Consider the following 16,460-nt stretch of genomic DNA (forward strand, 5'->3'; position numbering starts at 1 on the left):
CGTCTCCTCTTCATTCATTTCTCCTGTAAAACCTGCAGAACTCACATCAGATGATTAGATAAATGATAAGAGAAGGCAACTCTGCAGTAACTTCCACAGTCTAAAAAGAAGGCAGCATCGATAACAGAGATTTATCTTGCTACATGATGCTGTTTTAACCTCTCCCATTAGAGCAGAGGCAGATCCAGAGCCAGGTGTTTGCTGATGGAGAAGGCCGTCCGTCCTCCCATGGGAGCCTTTCCTGTTCTCTCCGACCTGTTATGTCTTTGAGCTGCTTGTTTACATGCTTATCCGATCGCAGCTACTTCTCATATTCTTCGTGCTGTATTGAGAGATGGAGAGATGTCAGCCCTGAATGAAACCAGACATAACCATCATCAGCTGTTTTTCAAACATGCTTTTTGTCAGTCAGGGAGTTTTTATCTTCTCGGTCTTGAGCAGGAAACTGAGTAAACACACTCTGCAGGTATGTGGATAAATGGCCCCTGAGTGCCCTGACCTTGTGTGTTTCTCCTTCTTCACTTTGAACACAGGAATGTTTGATTGGCTGAAATACATGGGTGGATGTTTGAAGGGGGGTTGGGGGAGGGTGGGGCCCTTTCAGCCCGCTGACTCCACGGCTGTTTGACATAAGCAAAGTTCTGTCCATGTTGGTGCACAGATTGATGTTCTGCTTCATGCAGAGTTGTGTGTTTTATTATTGTTAGCAGAAATAAAGCAGATAATCTTGCATAGTAACATGACTTACATGTGGATAAGAAAGCTGTGTGTGTTTCCTTGTCAACCCTATATATAGAACCATGCATATCAGGATGATATCCAAGATCCAAGAAGCCAGTCTGGGTGGAGTTTGGTACATCTAGTGTCAGTTATCTTCACATTGGCACTAACTTTTTGGGAAGCAGTTTGAGTTTAAGCTGTCCCTTGAAATAGTTGAACATTAATTAGTGGGAGAGCCGTAATAACAACTCCCATCTCTGACTCCAAGTGTAAATAAGTGTTAATTGTACAAGACAATTCTGCCTCCTCCCTCCTGGAGGTACAGATATATGATGACATATAACGAGGCAGACCAGCACTTCCTATGCTCAGCACATGTCTGTGGGAGCAGAGTCTTAATTCTTGAATGGTTTTCCATCCCTCTCTCTCTCTCCGTCTCCCCCACTGGCCTTATAAATCTGCGCTTTGTCACAGTGACAATAGGACTGAGAACACTGTGGCTTGTGTAATCTCGTCTCCTTGGTACAGACTGAAGCAACTGCAGGAAATATTGAAAGTCTTATGAGCGTCAAGGCTGACTTCATGTGACTTTATCCAGTCTTTATTAAAATGTTTCATATTTTTTTGGACATAAAGTTATTTTTTTTACTTCTAAATGAGCAGAGCTTTATAAAAGAGGCTGAATAACTGTGCTGGTATCTCGGCTTGTGTTGACTGTGTGCTGTGTGCTGTGTTTGTGTTGCAGCAGCTCTCCCCTGTGTTTCCATCTGCTCTGTGAACCCTGCATTCCTCCTAGAGTGGAGCTTTAATTGCTCCATGAGAAAATGAGAAAGTGAGACATGATGAGGCCCGTTCTGTCCAACATCTCCTTGTGTGACCTTGCACATTCATAGAAAGGGTGTTGAACGTTTCATTCTCTGAAAGGCACAGAGCATTTCATTTACATAATGCAGCACATGGAGGACATTAATCTCAGAGATGCACCACGCATTTTCACACCATTTTGCACGATGATTAAAAACCTCTGACACGTAGGTAAACCTGTCATCTAAATGTGAACCGAGGAGGCCTGAGTTGCACTTTTCCTGTGTCCCCTGCTCGACTTGTCATGGCTGGTGCCATCAGCTTCATGCTGAGCAGACACACACACACACTGGCTGAGATGGTGACCTGATTGTGTGCTGCACATGTGACATCCTTGGGCGATAGAGAGAGAAAGAGAGATGTGGAGATGGGCTGTATGGATGGTGAAGGTCAGCTGACGGTCAGTGGCTCAAAAATGACAAGAATGGGGGGGGTTGAGTCGGCTCATCAAGCAGTCGGAGGTCCTGATGTTGTTGATGATACTGACACCATAAGGTCTGGTTTGCTTTGGAAATCAGAACATGTTTGTGCGACACATGCAAAGAACATACACATGCACTTTAAAATCATTCTACAAATGTTTTTCTGACCCTGTCTTATGGCATAGTGTTTGTGAAGCCAGAAAAAAACACAGGAAAGGGGAAGTTTCCTGCATCATGTTGCATTATTCCTTTAACCTTGGGAGCAGATGCTAAACTAAGAATGTCTTTTAGCTTTTCTTCTTGAGCTTTACGCAGCACCTCACTCATTTTGGCCACATAATAACTGATACCAACATCAGCAGGTTCATATTGAAGCCTCTTTGATCCTCGTCAGACTGGTAAAGATGGAAGCTGCTGTGAGACTCCTGCCTACTTCTTCCAGAGGCGGCTCTTCTGTTTGACCATTCCTCTGTGAAATCTGTCCTCATTTGATTAAAGTCTCTAAAGTCAGCATGCACAGGTCTCTGGACGTCTGCTAAAGCCTGGGCTTCTTCCTTGACTGTGGTCTGCCCCGCTCTGATCAGACTTATGCTTTGCTGAAGTGACACTTCAGTGTCATTTTCTGTGTTTGTGTAGCTTTCCTGTTGTGACTTCATTCACAAAGTGCCTCTTAGAATAGACAATAAAAAGAGAAAATAAAAAAATAAAACCAACAACCAGCAACAAGACTCAGTGAGCATCCCACAGTGCCCCCTGGGTAATGCAGTTTATTTAGGGGAAACAAGTCCATCCATCTATCCATCATCTAAACCCGCTTTGTCCTGCAGTGAGAGGCGGGGTACACCCTGGACAGGTCACCAGTCATCACAGGGCCCCCTCAGATGTTTTTCAAAAAAATCCCTGATGTACATTTAACAATATTATGGATAAATCCAGAGTTTCATGTCTGTAAGTGTAACTATTTGCAAAATAAGCCCTTTGAAATTTCAGATAATTTGGTCGATTTGTTTTCGGCCAAGTTTAAGCTTTTACTGCATGGCCTCTGTTGCATGAAGGAATCTGGTGTTTGCTGCATAGGGCTAACTTTTCCCATAGAATCAGAAAATTGAATTAGATTTTTATCAGTTATAAATGCCTAAAAATGGCCAAAAACCAATAAACACAAAATGTTTTTGTTCTGGTTCTATGGGAGGTTTTTGAAAATCTGAGGGGGGTCATCTGGATCAGTGCATCTGGAGCAGTGTGTATTACTTTCTTTGTTTCAAACATAAACTGAGGAGGGTGTGTCTGTTTTTCAGTTCTCTCACAGCCACGTTGCAGCTGATTGTCTCTACTTGGTGCATTTTCCACAACATTTGAGTCCAACTCTTTGATCCTGCCTGCCTTTGATGCCAGTAAGAGAGAGAAATCACAAAGCTGCAGAGAACGGAGCCTGAGCTCATCTACATACACCACACTAGCCCAGCAAGTACAACAGCACGGTATCTTGGGTGTAGGCTTCGATGTTCCAGAGCTGGTTAATAAATATTAATGTAGTGCAGCTCATCGTGGAGGTATGAGGTGTAGGAAGAGAGCGTGATACTGATGTGGTGAAGACAAAGCTCTATGCCACTGTAAGGCTCAGACCCACACAGTGTCAGACAAAGACACTCTTTCACTTAAGATGCCTCTGCAGGGAGAATCGCACTAAAAGTGCTGTTTAACTCTCTGCTCGCTAACACCCTGTCAGTCCATTCTGCCTCTGGCTGATTCACCAGGCACCTTTTCTCATTTTAATCACTAGGCTTGTGTTTAAAATTCCTTTGGGTCTGGGCAACAGTAAAATTATGTTGTAGAGGAGAAGATTCCTCAGGTTCCTCAGGGTGCTGTTTCAAAGGCAAATCAGCACATGCAGCAGGGTGTGTCTTATACCATTAAATACAATAAGCACTCAGCTCCTCTGTGTTTCAGTGCAACAGGACATTAAGCAGCCCAGCAAACAGCCTCTATCTCAGACAACGCATGCTGAGGTGTCCCTCGTGTCAGTGGTTTTCTATGGAGCATTCTGTCATGCTGGTTTGCCCATTCACACAGTGGTTGAGCCGTGTCTGTTACTACCACTGGTGCAGGTTCGAAGGTGTAACAGAAGTGCACCAGGATGCTGTGCGAATGGTGCTTCGGCAACTCAGAACATGAATTGCAGAGCTAATCAACTACCTCACCTGCAACTAACTAGCGTAGAGTTCATGTGAATGTACGTTAGACTACGCTGTCCACCATCTTTCCCTCATGTTGGGCAGACTAGACACGACATGGACTTACTTGCCCAAAGTTTATGCTGGGGTGCAGTCTATGGTTAACCTAAGTACACATCTTTGCAAGGAAGGGTTAGGGTTAACCCATACAAATATTTTTTTAACTTTCGTTTAACAATCGTTCCCCCTTCACGCCTGTTAAGTGTAAATGTAAGTGTAGTATCTTCAGTATTTTGAGTATGTAGCTGTATATATGTGCAGGTTCACTATTATTATGCAAGTATTTAAAATAGCTGCAAAATGGAGACCTTGCTATTTCTCGGGTAATACAGAAAGAGGTCCTGCTTTGTTATCTCTAGTTATAGTCTGCATTTTAAACAGATTAAACCAATTGAAAAGATTAAAAGAGCATTTTGGCTTCATTTCCTGTAATTTCTCTGTTTCCAAAATAGTCTAAAAACCTCCCAGCTGACTCCACCTCTTGTGGTTCTTGTTGAACACACTTGCACTTCTTCTGCTGCACACAAACCAGTGGATTATGAATCATCTGCTGGGCTGATTAGCTCTGACATGTTTGTTGTGTCATACTTGTCTTATAGATTATATTGCATATTTGACACACAAAGCAGTATTGTTCCTACACAGACAACCCCACCATGTGAGTGAGGGGTTTGCAGAAATAAATTGTGCTGTGGTATTGTAATGAGAGCCCTCCAGATCCAGTTTTACCTGGCTCAGATCTGGATTTCACCAACGTTAGAACAGAAGTTGTTTCGACATGAACACAGGATCCCTTAAATCCCTTCCACAGCCTAAACCCACCTCCCTTCCAGCAACCAATCAGCATCCGAGGTCCTGTTTATGAGTCTCACGCTACTATGACCAAGCAGACCCGAGCCGAACCCCTCTGGGACCTATATGCTGGGACAGGGGAGCGAGTGTTTCACAACATCTAGAGAAAATAAACAACAGCCAAGCCTTGACGCCGGTGGGAAGCCAACAGGCTTTCTTCTTGACAGCCATTGAAGCAGTGGAATTCCCTCTGCCGTCAGCAAGTCAGAGCATTGGGTTGCAGCTCAGTAATACCAGTAATCAGATTATAGTGAGATTATATGTCATGTCTGCTCTGTTGTCCACCTCATATGTAAGGAAAACTCTGCAGCTGAACTGTAGGCTGTGTAACAAACACAGCTTAGGATAAAATCTGAGTATTTACTGCAGTTTTTTCTCTGATTACAGTTTGTCATGTGCTAACAATCCTCCTCCTGTAAGAGTGACTCACTTTGCTTCCATTTATCGTCCAGTCAAAGCCGATGAAGTCACGAAGTGCAGCACAAGTGGAGCCCTGTAGAAAATATCAATGGTTAGCATTTAGTGGTAATGAGCTGTCATTTAGGCAGAGAGAGAGAGAAGGCTAAATAATAGTTGTTCAGTCGCTACCCCATCATCACTTCTCAGCTGTTTTTCTAAGGACGCCCAGCTGACATTTTAAGACGACAGACTTGATGATGAAGATGATGATGATGAGGAGTGTCAGGTGTGCGTGCTTCTTTGTTGATGAATGCCTGAAACTTTACATGTAATACTGGATCCTTTCATTTGCAGGCTTTGTAACCAATGGGATGAAACTACTATACTTTATTGATCTCTGTGAATAAATCTCATGGAGGTCAAAGGTCAGCTGGTGTGGAAAAGCCCAAGAGTGTACAGCAGCTCTGTGAGGCTGTTCTTTCCTTGTTACATCCATGGCCTTCAAGCTCTAATCCACATGCTGTCATTGCTAATCAGCACAGATTTCATCCAAAAAAATGAATAAGCGGTCAGTGATGATCAGTTTTAGAGGAGTGGCAGCTCGAGGTGTCGACATCTTGATAGTTCCTGACTCCTGGCAATCTGACTGGATGTGAGGTGGGTGGGTGACACCTAGGACAAGATAAGACTTTAAAACGTGCTGTAATTTAAATTGTTGAATGTTATCATCACTTCAGTTGTCATATAAATGGAAACCATCTTTTTAAAAGCAATGCTTGTTTCTGCTGTGTTAACATGAGGGTGGATGGGGGTTTACTTGCCTTTGGAAGCAGCCCCAAATGGCTATTTGAAGAGCTGCAGTGGTTAGCCCTTCCATGTGGGATTGTTTATTTTCAGAGGTTGCTGCTTTTGTCTGCCCCTCACTCATTTTTCCACCCCCTGTTTCAACATGGCACAAACAAACCTCAAAGATATGGTCTTCCTAGTTTGGTGTAGGGGTCAGCAAACACATGGTGGCTGGGTGTCCGTATACTTTTATTATATTGCTATATCTGGATCACTATAAAAATATGGGAACAATTGTGGTGATTCTCTGGCAGCCATTAAGCTAAGTGCACCCTCTGTGTGATGCCTCTTGGTTTGTAAGAGAGAAGCAGGATTAGTGGGAATTATGGGTCTTGCATTGTTGTAAATGCATGGACTTTGAACCCAGTCCACCCTCTCTACTCACTGCACCAGCACTGCTGCTTAAAGGAGGTTACATCAGGTCCACCCAGCTGAGGCAGCAATATCCGGTGAAGAGCAGCTCTTCTCATGCAGTGAAAGAGCCCTGGGCTGTCTGCGTCTGCCAGATTATAGACCGAGCCGCTGCTTCTTCACTTCACTTTACTCTGCTTCATCTTCCTCGTTACTCTTTGGTGCCATCTCTTTAAATCCCTCACTTCCCCCTCTCTGTCTACTGCTAATCCATCTCTTCTTTTTTTACATAAGCGGCTGCTCATCCTCTCACCCCTCTTTACTGTTCATCATCATGATATAGCTGGCTGGCGGCACTCTGTGTAACCTCAGCACAGTGAATTATCCTCCATCTGTCTGCACTCATGTCTTCTCCTGCGTTAATGGATGGGAAACTGAATTTGATAATGCTTAAATAAAACATGCCATGTAGACAGAAGTACTGTCACTTTAACCCAGCCACCCAGATTCAACTTTTTATTAATGCAGCTGCTACTGTCACAAATCACAAGTGAACGTATTATATTGGGCTTTTAGCAGTTATTACAGTCACAGCAGGAGTGGTGTCTGGTCATTTCAGGCATGCCTTTCTGTGGTGGAGGATTTCAGTGAGGGCTTGACAGCTCTTAGAGCTTTCAGGGACAATTCACTGTGTTGTTTTTGGGACACCAGCATGCTTGTGTTGGACCCGACCAAAAGTGGCACCACAATTATACTGTCACAAGCAATTTTACTATCTTTTCCTTTGTATTGTAGCTGCAGAATTGGAATGTGTCCCTGACCATATTTTTCTTAGAACTACTAAACCACATATTTGTATATTATTAGTGGCTCAAGAGACTGTAAGGACTTTCTCATTGTTATTGTATGAATACTTGTGAACCCACAACTAATTATTGCATATTGCTTCACCCTTCACCAAGGATCTGATAAGGATACCATTAGATTTCACTTAGAGGAATAAATGTTGATTTCTTAACTAAATAACCATGTAATAAGCAACGTTCTTTCACTTCTATGAAGCCTGTTTGTGTTGTTTTGGTTTATTGAACTGACATATCAATCTTTCTGTGCACTCATGGTTGAACAACAGTGATTCAGGCAGTCTGTGGTAATGGAAGTGATTAGCAGATGGTTCATCCAACACCTACCAAAATGTTTTGTAGTGCTTGTGCTTTCCCAGGACCGTGTCCCAGATATGAGGGTTATCTCTGCTTGGCACTGTTACCAGGTGCTGGCAGCTATTTTTATCAAAGAGGACAAAAGTTAGTAACCAGCCAATGAACATAGTGGAGCATCAAACACTGAAAAAGCCATGTATTTTCCAGAAGCTGGTGGAGACCAAAGCAAAGCTAAAGGACGAGTGAATGGTTGAAGAACATGTAAATAAATAGGAAACAATGTGGTGTGTTTAATTATGGTTTGTCATGTTATACAGTTTGTTTCATCATAACACATTAGCACAAGGATATATTAGTTTTAGCCATATACTAAATCCCATATCTGTGTCTGTCTGCCCTCTGCAGGTCAGCCAAGGTAATGTCCCAGGTGTGGAAAGTGCCTCGCTGGCCATGGACACAGAGGAAGGAGTGGAGGTGGTGTGGAACGAGGTGCTGTTCTCCGACAAGAAGGTCTTCAAAGCACAGGAGGTATTGTAGCTGTTCTTTTTTTATCATTCAGCAATTTTAGCTAACTGTTATTTAACAGAACTGTGTTTTATCTAGGATAAGATCAAAGAGATGTTTGAGAACTTGATGCAGGTCGAACACCCCAACATTGTCAAGTTCCACAAGTATTGGCTGGACATGAAGGACAGCCAGGCTCGGGTAAGACTCTTTTTAATCCTCTCTACATCCTTTTGTCATCTATTCATGAAATATACACACTAACAGTTTTTTCTGTGGCCTGCAGGTTATATTCATCACTGAATACATGTCATCAGGCAGCCTCAAGCAGTTCCTGAAGAAAACCAAGAAGAACCACAAGACCATGAATGTGAAGGTCAGTCGTTTTTCCTCTGGACACATACAGTGTGGGGGTTTGCTCAGTCTGTCTCGTGGTGGCGGTGGCACAGGGTACTGCAGTCCAATCATTATTCAGATCCATATTTCCAGTGGGATTACAGATTATGTAACAGGCAGCCTAGTGGCTCAGTCTGCTCTGACATATATCTTATCCTTGCAGTGTGTTAAACCATCTTGCCATTAATACTAAAACTCCTTTTTTCTCTCTGTGGGCATCTGCTGCACTCTCATACAGAATTAGGAATGAAAAATGTATAACTGTAACTTCTCGTGTTTTCCTTTTAGGCCTGGAAGAGATGGTGCACCCAGATTCTGTCTGCACTCAGGTACTGACTCATTTCCCTCCCAGGACTTTAAACATCAGAGATGCCTGTTGACCCAGCCAGAGCATTAATAGGATGGTTTTCTGTTTTTACTGGCAGTTATCTCCACTCTTGTGACCCACCAATAATCCATGGCAACCTGACATGTGACACCATCTTCATCCAGCACAACGGCCTAATCAAGATCGGCTCAGGTCTGCTCCCGGCAGGGCTTTTTGTGTTACTACAACTATTACTGTTACCTCACAGTGTGGGGGACTGGATTCACTCACATTCCTACAGTGTACTGCAGGTTTACAAAGCCAAATTCATGTCTCAATTGTGCTTAATTTTCTTTTCACAGTGTGGCATCGGCTATTTGTAAATGGTAAGGAATAGATAATTTTGTGGAAGTAATGGTTTCATTGACGTCATAGCTATCCATCAGTTAAATTCACCTCATAATGAATATGTATTCTCTGTGTCCTCTCTGATCAGTGTTCCCAGATGCCAGCGTTCATGGCACAGGGAAGCAACACCGCGATGAGCAGAGGAATCTTCATTTTTTTGCACCAGAATATGGAGGTATGTGGGATGAGAGGCAGCTTCCTTGTAGCATCCGTAACTGTCAGGAGGAGTTTTCCTTGTCATTTCTGTGGGCATCATGTGTAGCAAGATCTTCTCTGATAGCTGTGGGAATTTTGTGACCTATCAACTGTAATAGGAGATAATGAGGTAAATGCTGGAGCCATGGTGAGATGGTTAAACCACCATGCAGTCGTATCTTTTTAAACTAATTAGAGGATTATTTGATCCCCCTATTCAGATAAACTGATCAATTATTTTTGCAATGTGGTTCACCTTTTTCCTTCACCTTCTCCTTCTGGTCCTCCTTTTCTCCAGCTGGTGAAGATGATTATGCCATCGACATTTTCTCGTTTGGCATCTGTGCTCTAGAGGTGAGGGAAACAGATCTGTCAGATTTTCATTTCTCTTACTGTGTGTGACATTGTGTGCATTAAGTGATCATATGTGTACCCTTGGTAGATGGCAGTGCTGGAGATCCAGGCCAACGGGGATGCTGCTGTGTCCAAGGAGGCCATAGTAAATGCAGGTCAATCTCTGGAAGACCCTCTCATGAGAGTGAGTTTAAAAAATAACTTCTTCTCCCAAATATACACCAGTGCATCCAAGAGACAAACTGTTCCACAGTTCTATCATCACTTGCCCACACACACCAAATTGCTTCTAGGTTTATTTCAGACCACATACTGGGACTTGGTGCAGATTTAGAGTACACGTGTCAGTAAAGCTTGCTAAAAGTTAAATAAAGAACACACTGATGCTCGGTGAACTGGCCCATATTGTGCTGGTTATGTGATGAACTAAGCACCCTGTTGCTTTTTTGCAGGAGTTCACTCAATCTTGTTTGCGTCACGATGCCAAACTCCGTCCTACTGCTCATGACCTTCTGTTCCACCGAGTCTTGTTCGAGGTGCACTCCCTCAAACTGCTTGCCGCCCACTGCCTCATCAACAACCAGTGTGAGTTTCTCACCACCACATGCCAAGCTCTCGGCACTGAAATCACTCATTTCTTCTTCATCATTATAGGGCAGGCAATTTTTGACTTCATCTACAAGTGATCCTTCTAAACCATTTCTAGAAAATGCATATCTTGACAAGTGTGTCCATGTCTCATATGATCACTTTATTAATCAGCAGTCGTGTTTTGTAACCACAGACTTGCTTCCAGAGAACTGTGTGGAAGAGAAAACCAAGTCGTTTGACCCCAACGCTATCATGGCTGAAATTAAACATGACAACCGACAGGGAGTTCAGCTCAAGTAAACACAAAACAACACTCGTACAGTATCTGTTGTTAGAGTACCATTATACATGGCTCAACACCAACCATGCTCTTCTGTGTGTCGTCTTCTATTTTTCAGGTATTCCCATGTGTCTCCTTTAGAACTTGACAAGTTTCTGGAGGATGTTAAGTAAGTGGAATGACAGTACATTACATGTCTGTGGTTCCAGCATGAAGTCATCGTGTTGTCTTTACTTTACTTCAGGAATGGGATTTACCCGTTGATGAATTTTGCCTCGCCTCGGCCTCACCCGGTCCCTCGAGCACTGTCCTTGTCTCAGGAGCAGGTTGAGACGGTCAAGACGCCAACTCCAGAACCCCAGGAGACAGAGACGAGGAAGGTGAGCCTCTTAGACATCGCCATGTTAGACATGTGCATACATGCAATGGAGGAGTGTTTACTCATGAATGATGCAGGATAGGGAGTGTAATGTTCCACCTCCGTTGTGTACATGTTGAAAACCCTGTGTGTTTAATTTTGCCTGAATTATGTGTGTGGATCTATTTTCTTGTTGCTGCCCTGCTTTGTTGTGTGTTCTCATCTATTATCACCCCAAACACACCGACTGTTTAATATTACATGGTTAACATATTTGTCTGTTGGCTTTGAAGGTTGTTCAGATGCACTGTAATTTGGAGTCAAATGAAGAAGGGACCAAAACTCATGTGAGTCACACAGTATTACAGGTACTTCGCCCATTTCAGTCTACACACGTTAGCTGGGCTCTTTATTAACAATGACATTATCACAGCAGCTCTGTACCAGTGTTTGCTCAAACGTGAATTAAAATCTGACATTGAGCTCTCTCCCACCAGCTCTCTTTGTTTCTGAAGATGGATGACAAACTTCATAGGCAGCTTAGTTGCGACATCCTTCCAAGTAAGTCGACTGTGTGTAAAGATAAGCTTACTGTCCTCAAATATCATGAAAAGATTAAAAAGCAGGAAAGCCATTTGACATTACTTTTATTTGTGGGTCTCAGCTTCAAGCCTGATACTTTAAATTAAACAAATGTAGTGTAATTACTTTAATTGTGCACTTCACTGTACCATATCCACAGGATATTGTCATTGTATATTAGTAGGATAATGGCCTTTGTGCCAAACTTAAAGACTTTCCCTTAAGGCATTCTTAAGAAATAGAGGAATAAAAAGACACCTGCTGTTTGTTTTATCACAGATATTCTTAACCCAAGCATTGTATTTGTTCTTACAGCTGACACCTCCAAAGACCTTGCCAGTGAACTTGTTCACTACGCCTTCATAAATGAGGTACATGTAAAAGTACTACTTGATGAAGAGAAACACATTTTTAATGGATACTAATATATTTACTAAATGAAAATGTCTTGTGTAGGAGGACAGTGAGAAGGTTGCGGTGTTCCTGGAAGACGCCATCAGCCGACACCGGGTCCGAGCGCTCGCCTCTGGGAGCACACAGTGAGAAAAGGGCCACAACAGCGGCTGGCCTCAGAGAAGAGGGGTCCCGGGGCATTGACCACAACCATGGAGAAACGGAGAAGGCAGCGGGCAGGATCACACAGCCGCCAATGGAGGAAGCAGAGGGAGCCGAGTCTGCTGAGGATTAAAAAGGGGGGACAAATAAATGGATGCTCAGCCTTGTCAGCCTGTAAATCATCCTAATGAGAAGGAAGCGAAGTGCCAGCAGTGAAGAGAGAGAGAGAGAGAGAGAGAGAGGGGGAATTACGGCTCCTGGTAGGAGGACCAGAGACTTTATGGCTGTGTCCAGCAACCCCACAGAGCAGTGGAAGATTGACAAACTCCCTGCCTCAAAGGGCTACCATGCCTTAAGATATCTTTAGAAACTTAGGTTTTTCCATTATGCCACTACCACTTCAGATTACCTACAGATGCAGCAGCAGAATTTTCAGAATGACATTTGATTGCTCTAAGCCTTGTTTGCACTCCAGAGTCCTCGTTTATTGGTGATTATTTATAAACAAAGTGATTCCATAAAGCCCCCCCACAGTTTTAGGAGTTTAAATATTCCGTCCTACATGCACTGTTAATACTCATTCAGATGACTTATTTATTCCTGTTTATAACTGTGAACAATAGAAGCATTGCACAAGCCAGTTTGGAGTTTTATGCTGTATGTTTTGACCTGCAAAGTAACACCACCTCACCTTTGTTTGCTAAACATGCCACACCTAAATGTAGTGACAAGCAATGAGATGATGCCTCTGTTTTCAGCCTGTAGTGCTCTTAAGGGTTTTCCCTGTGAAAAGTGTTCTGAAAGCCAAAGACTTGCAAAGTGCCTGATATGGCAATGTACTTTGGACAAAATCTCTTAAAGACACGGCATTGTGTACCCAGCTAAGCAATTTGAAAATTAACTCATTCAAGTTAAGATACAGGTTAGTTTCATTAGTCACTTCGGCCAGCGTGAATGTGAAGATGAACTCGACACCCGGTAATGGCAGCTCCATTAAGAGCTGCAGTTGTCCTATATATTGAATACAGTGAGGAAAATAAGTATTTGAACACGCTGCTATTTTGTAAGTTCTCCCACTTAGAAATCATGGAGGGCTCTGAAATTTTCATCAGGTGCACTGTGTCCACTGTGAGAGACATAATCTAAAAAGAAAAATCCAGAAATCACAATGTATGATGTTTTAACTATTTATTTGTATGATAAGTATTTGAACACCTGTCTATCAGCTAGAATTGACCCTCAAAGACCTGTTAGTCCACCTCCACTCCATTTGTTATCCTAAATCAGGTGCACCTGTTTGAGGTTGTTAGCTGCATAAAGACACCTGTCCACCCCATACAATCAGTAAGACTCCAACTACTAACATGGCCAAGACCAAAGAGCTGTCCAAAGACACCAGAGACAAAATTGTACACCTCCACAAGGCTCAAGGCACAAGGTCCACTGTTGGAGCAATCATCAGAAAATGGAAGAAGCTAAACATGACTGTCAATCTCCCTCGGACTGGGGCTCCCTGCAAGATCTCACCTCGCGGGGTCTCATTGATTCTAAGAAAGGTGAAGAAACAGCTCAGAACTACACGGGAGGAGCTGGTCAATGACCTGAAAAGAGCTGGGACCACCGTTTCCAAGGTTACTGTCGGTAAAGACACTAAGATGTCATGCATGGCACGGAAGGTTCCCCTGCTTAAGCCAGCCCATGTCCAGGCCCGTCTTTAAGTTTGCCAATGACCGTTTAGATGATCCAGAGGAGTCATTGGAGAAAGTCCTGTGGTCAGATGAGACAAAAATCGAACTTTTTGGTCATAATTCCACTAACCGTGTTTGGAGGAAGAAGAATGATGAATACCATCCAAAGAACACCATCCCTACTATGAAGCATGGGGGTGGTAGCATCATGCTTGGGGGGTGTTTTTCTGCACATGGGACAGGGCGACTGCACTGCATTAAGGAGAGAATGACCGGATCTATGTATTGCTAGATTTTGGGGAACAACCTCCTTCCCTCAGTCAGAGCGTTAAAGGTGGGTCGAGGCTGGGTCTTCCAACATGACAATGACCCACACAGCCAGGATAACCAAGGAGTGGCTCTGTAAGAAGCATATCGAGGTTCTGGCATGGGCTAGCCAGTCTCCAGACCTAAACCCAATAGAAAATCTATACTCAAAGCTCAAATTCCGTGTTTCTCAGCAACAGCCCAGAAACCTGACTGATCTAGAGAAGATCTGTGGAGGAGTGGGCCAAGATCCCTCCTGCAGTGTGTGCAACCTGGTGAAAAAGTACAGGAACCGTTTGACCTCTGTAATTGCAAACAAAGGCCACTGTGCCAAATATTAACATTGATTCTCTCAGGTGTTCAAATACTTATTTGCAGCCTTATCATACAGATAAAAATAAATTGTTAAAAAATCATACATTGTGATTTCTGGATTTTTCTTTTTAGGTTACCGTATGTCTCTCACAGTGGACATGCACCTACGATGGAAATTTCAGACCCCTCCATGATTTCTAAGTGGGAGAACTTACAAAATAGCAGGGTGTTCAAATACTTATTTTCCTCACTGTATATGGATCAAATGAATGCTCTGTCTGCTGCAGTCAGTAATGGCATGGGCACAGCTGCAGCCTGAATACATCAGCATGTGATTTAGAAAATACACAAAAGTTGAAGGTGAAAACCAAAAAATGGATGGATGGATGGATGGACACAAGTTTAAGGGTGTTGGGTATCTAATATATAAAGTTTTTAAGAAAAATGCCATGTCGTTATTAAATATTACTCTTAAACTTAGAATTGTTGTATTTTCCAAACCATACAAGGATGTTTTCTAACACTGAATTTATTTTGTAAATATGTCTTGAGGTTTTTAAAGGGCAGAATCTACCCAGATCATTAGAGGATTTATGGCAGAAGGGCCTGTAATCAATAATTGATGCTAGAATGTAGCTATTCCAGTTTAAATTTAAATATGCCAAGTCCAAAATTTTAACAGAGATTCGGATTTGAATGTACACTTCCCCTGAACCACACCTGTTATTTAAGTGTGTTTTCTGGAACAGACACAAAGATATAAAACAGAACAGAACATTTGGGTAGATGTGTCCTAGAAACTAGACAGTTAAAAATTGTCTGATCAGTCTTAAGCAATATACTCTTGTTTGTCAGATTCATTCGCTCTGCTCCATTCGTTTTCTGGGTCTGTAAGGTTGCGGTTTCATCAACAGTTACACTGCTGTACAGTCATTGCTTACAATACTTACTATACTCTGTGTCAAGCCTATTTATCAGTGTGTCTCTGGAGACAGGAGCTGACTATAGGCTGTGGTGTACATATTTGTTTTAAAGCTATCAAACAGGTTTACCTTGGACAACACAACGCAGTGCCACGATTGCTCTCATTTGATCTAGTAAGCTGCATGTCTTAATAGCCTGCTACCATTTGAAAACTTTGCATTTTGCCTTTGTCATTTACAGTTCAGTTCCAGAAGGGACCTGACCAAGAAAATGAATGTTTAGACTGCATAGACATGACAAAAAAAACCCCATCCATATCAGTCTTATTTTTTTTGTCAGGTATTTTTTTTTCTTTCTGTGACTCCATTGAAATAAACTTGCCTTTGGATGTGTTCTACTTTGTTTAATATTGTAGCTACTGCAATTAAAGACATGACAATAAAGAAGATGTGATATGTTGGTTTTGTCTGAAATTATTAGAATTTAAATATGAACTAGAAAATGCAAGTTTGATTGCTGCAGCTGAAGCGTTGCTTTAATGCTGATGTGAAGGATTGCTCTGAATTGCTGGAGAATCGGAGCAATTCAGAGCTTTGTATGCCTCTGTGTGTCAGCCTGTCACCATGGTAACAGCAGAGGACACCTCAAAAACCACTCCAACTTTGAGAGCCTGGCGTGCGGAAACTTGGAATTAGAAAATTCTGAATACAAGTTTGATAGAGCAGCATCTAATGAGCGTTTTAAGACTAAAATGTCTTAGCTTGAAATTTGTAGGAGGAGATACATTTGGCAGATGACCCTCGTTGAAGGGCTCTCACATAGACGCCCATGGTAAAAATTACACCGAAA

The 16,460-nt window shown here is 42.6% G+C and overlaps 1 protein-coding gene across 2 annotated transcripts in view; it reads left to right on the forward strand.

Moving 5' to 3' along the window:
- nrbp2b (nuclear receptor binding protein 2b) overlaps positions 1-16,066 on the forward strand; it is a 28,618-nt gene extending 12,552 nt beyond the window's left edge. The window contains exons 2-18 of one of the 2 annotated variants that reach the window (XM_028433102.1): positions 8,254-8,376; positions 8,452-8,553; positions 8,639-8,728; positions 9,037-9,077; positions 9,174-9,268; positions 9,418-9,441; positions 9,552-9,638; positions 9,957-10,012; positions 10,101-10,196; positions 10,465-10,597; positions 10,797-10,899; positions 11,002-11,052; positions 11,128-11,263; positions 11,535-11,609; positions 11,739-11,802; positions 12,139-12,194; positions 12,280-16,066. In XM_028433102.1, coding sequence (XP_028288903.1) covers positions 8,254-8,376; positions 8,452-8,553; positions 8,639-8,728; positions 9,037-9,077; positions 9,174-9,268; positions 9,418-9,441; positions 9,552-9,638; positions 9,957-10,012; positions 10,101-10,196; positions 10,465-10,597; positions 10,797-10,899; positions 11,002-11,052; positions 11,128-11,263; positions 11,535-11,609; positions 11,739-11,802; positions 12,139-12,194; positions 12,280-12,366 — 1,419 coding nt within the window. In that variant the 3' untranslated portion in view covers positions 12,367-16,066. The remainder of the gene's footprint in view (positions 1-8,253; positions 8,377-8,451; positions 8,554-8,638; positions 8,729-9,036; positions 9,078-9,173; positions 9,269-9,417; positions 9,442-9,551; positions 9,639-9,956; positions 10,013-10,100; positions 10,197-10,464; positions 10,598-10,796; positions 10,900-11,001; positions 11,053-11,127; positions 11,264-11,534; positions 11,610-11,738; positions 11,803-12,138; positions 12,195-12,279) is intronic. The other variant, XM_028433103.1, reaches the window with a different exon arrangement.
- Positions 16,067-16,460: the final 394 nt, after the last annotated feature.

The sequence above is a fragment of the Parambassis ranga genome, chromosome 20 (assembly GCF_900634625.1).
Source record: "Parambassis ranga chromosome 20, fParRan2.1, whole genome shotgun sequence".
NCBI classification, from domain to species: domain Eukaryota; kingdom Metazoa; phylum Chordata; class Actinopteri; family Ambassidae; genus Parambassis; species Parambassis ranga.